Genomic DNA, 1,855 nt, shown 5'->3' with positions numbered 1-1,855 from the left:
TTCTGCCAACAATGCCAACGTAAGCAGGGGAATGGTGCCCCTGTTGTGGGGAACTTTCCTGGCTTATACACTACCCCGTTGAAATGGGCTAGCAAAAGGATCTGAATCCTCACTCCCACTCCCTTTACCCAGAGGCCTGCCTGACCTCGAGGGCTCCCCTTCCACTCTCCTGTGTGGCAGAATCCTCATAACCCCAACAAGGCCCAAGATTCCTGAGGGGGCTCAACCCCCAATCTTGTTGTGGACGTGGTCACTTAGGGCAGGGGCTAAGGTGTCCCCACTCCGGGGTGCTCTCTCTGCACTAGATACTTCCCTGACTCACTGATCATTTCATACAGTTCAAAGCAAATACAATTTATTAAACAGCAATCAATTAAAAAAAATAAGGAAAAAATGGGAAAGGTTAAAGGAAAACACATAACCCCACTCTGTGGCATGGGGACATCACAAACAGCGTCTCTGGAATGTAAGGGAAGTTCAGTATGTTTCATGGAACGGTACAAGGCACATGCATTGCAATCCAATCCAATCAATTCGCAGTTGTGGGGAGCAAGAGGCAGCGGCAGGCAGGAGCTAAAGGCAAAACGCTGAATGAATGGTTGCAGCAAAATGACTGGTTTACATGGTAGCATGAAAAAAACCAAGCCAAAATCTGTGAGCAAAGAATCATAGTTCACAGGACATGGAATGGGATGACTGGGTGAAGCCACCTCCAGGGAGCTCTGCTACCAAGCTGTCTGCAGACTCAGGCAAACGTTACTACCTTGGTAACACTCGGGGCACGTTTTCAAGCTAACCTCCCCCATAGGGTGACCAGACAGCAAAATTGAAAAATCAGGACAGAGGGTAATAGGAGTGTGTACAAGAAAAATCCCCAAATATTGGGACTGTCCCTATAAAATCTAGTCACCCTACTCCCCCACCACTGAGAGGGTTAAAGGGTTAAAACCATAATTGGGCTTTTTAGACGGAAACTGAGATTCTGGGATGTAATCCTATGGCACGGATTAATGCCCCAAAACAGGCCCTTGGGGCCGCTATACGGGGAAGAGCCATAAGGACACAGTGAGGGGCAACAATGCTGGGGTGGGGGGCACAGCTGGGGGGGCATCGCTTTCTCTTCTTCCAGCCCTGGAGCCAGGTGACTAAGGTCTGACAATGGCCTTTGTGAGGAACCTGCCCCCCACCTCAGCAAGGGACGTTGGGGGCGGAGCTTATGGACAAGTGAGGGGCGGGGCCTGGGCTCCACTTCCACTAGGGGAGGGAGGGAGAACGAGGCCCTGCCCCCAACGGGGGGCGGGGCCTGGGCCGCGGTCGGGACTGAGAGCGAGGCTCCTCTTCCCGCCCAGCTCTTCCGGGGTCCGCTCGGCCGCAAGGCATGCTGGGAGCCGTCGCTTAGGACACCGGTGTAAACAGGGCGACATGTGCGGGGCGCCCGGGCCCGGCGCCGCGGGGGGATCCCGGCGCCCTCAGCCCGGCGGCGGCTCCTGCGCGATCCTGGGCAGCCTCCAGCTGCGGCTCCGGGACAGGTGAGGAGCCGGGGTCGGCGCCGCCTGCTCCGGGCCCCGCCGTACGCTTCACCCGGGCCCGGGGGGAGCCGAACCAGCCCGCCCGGCGCTGGGGCCGTGTCTGCCCCTTCGCCCCCTTGTCCGTCGGCCCCTGCGAGCTTCCCTGTCTGCCCCCGTGCACGGCCCTCGGGTGTGTCCGTCCGGGCTCTGCCCGACTCCTCTGCCTGCCCCGGGGTCGGTCTGTCCGTCCTTCCCCAGCCCGCCCCGTCTTGCTGTGCCCCCGTTGTCCGTCCGTTCGTCCTTCCCCCGCCCGCCCCGTCTTCCTGTGCCCCCATCGTCTGTCTGTC

At 58.6% G+C, this 1,855-nt stretch overlaps 1 protein-coding gene across 3 annotated transcripts in view; it reads left to right on the top strand.

The window, feature by feature from the left end:
- Positions 1-1,313: 1,313 nt before the first annotated feature.
- Positions 1,314-1,855, top strand: part of KIZ (kizuna centrosomal protein) — a 93,651-nt gene continuing 93,109 nt past the window's right edge. The window contains exon 1 of one of the 3 annotated variants that reach the window (XM_034764031.1): positions 1,314-1,529. In XM_034764031.1, the coding sequence (XP_034619922.1) occupies positions 1,423-1,529 (107 nt within the window). In that variant the 5' untranslated portion in view covers positions 1,314-1,422. The remainder of the gene's footprint in view (positions 1,530-1,855) is intronic. The other 2 variants (XM_034764030.1, XM_034764029.1) reach the window with 2 other exon arrangements.

This window comes from Trachemys scripta, chromosome 3 (assembly GCF_013100865.1).
Source record: "Trachemys scripta elegans isolate TJP31775 chromosome 3, CAS_Tse_1.0, whole genome shotgun sequence".
Classification (NCBI taxonomy): domain Eukaryota; kingdom Metazoa; phylum Chordata; order Testudines; family Emydidae; genus Trachemys; species Trachemys scripta.
This window is presented reverse-complemented; position numbering and strand designations above follow the sequence as displayed.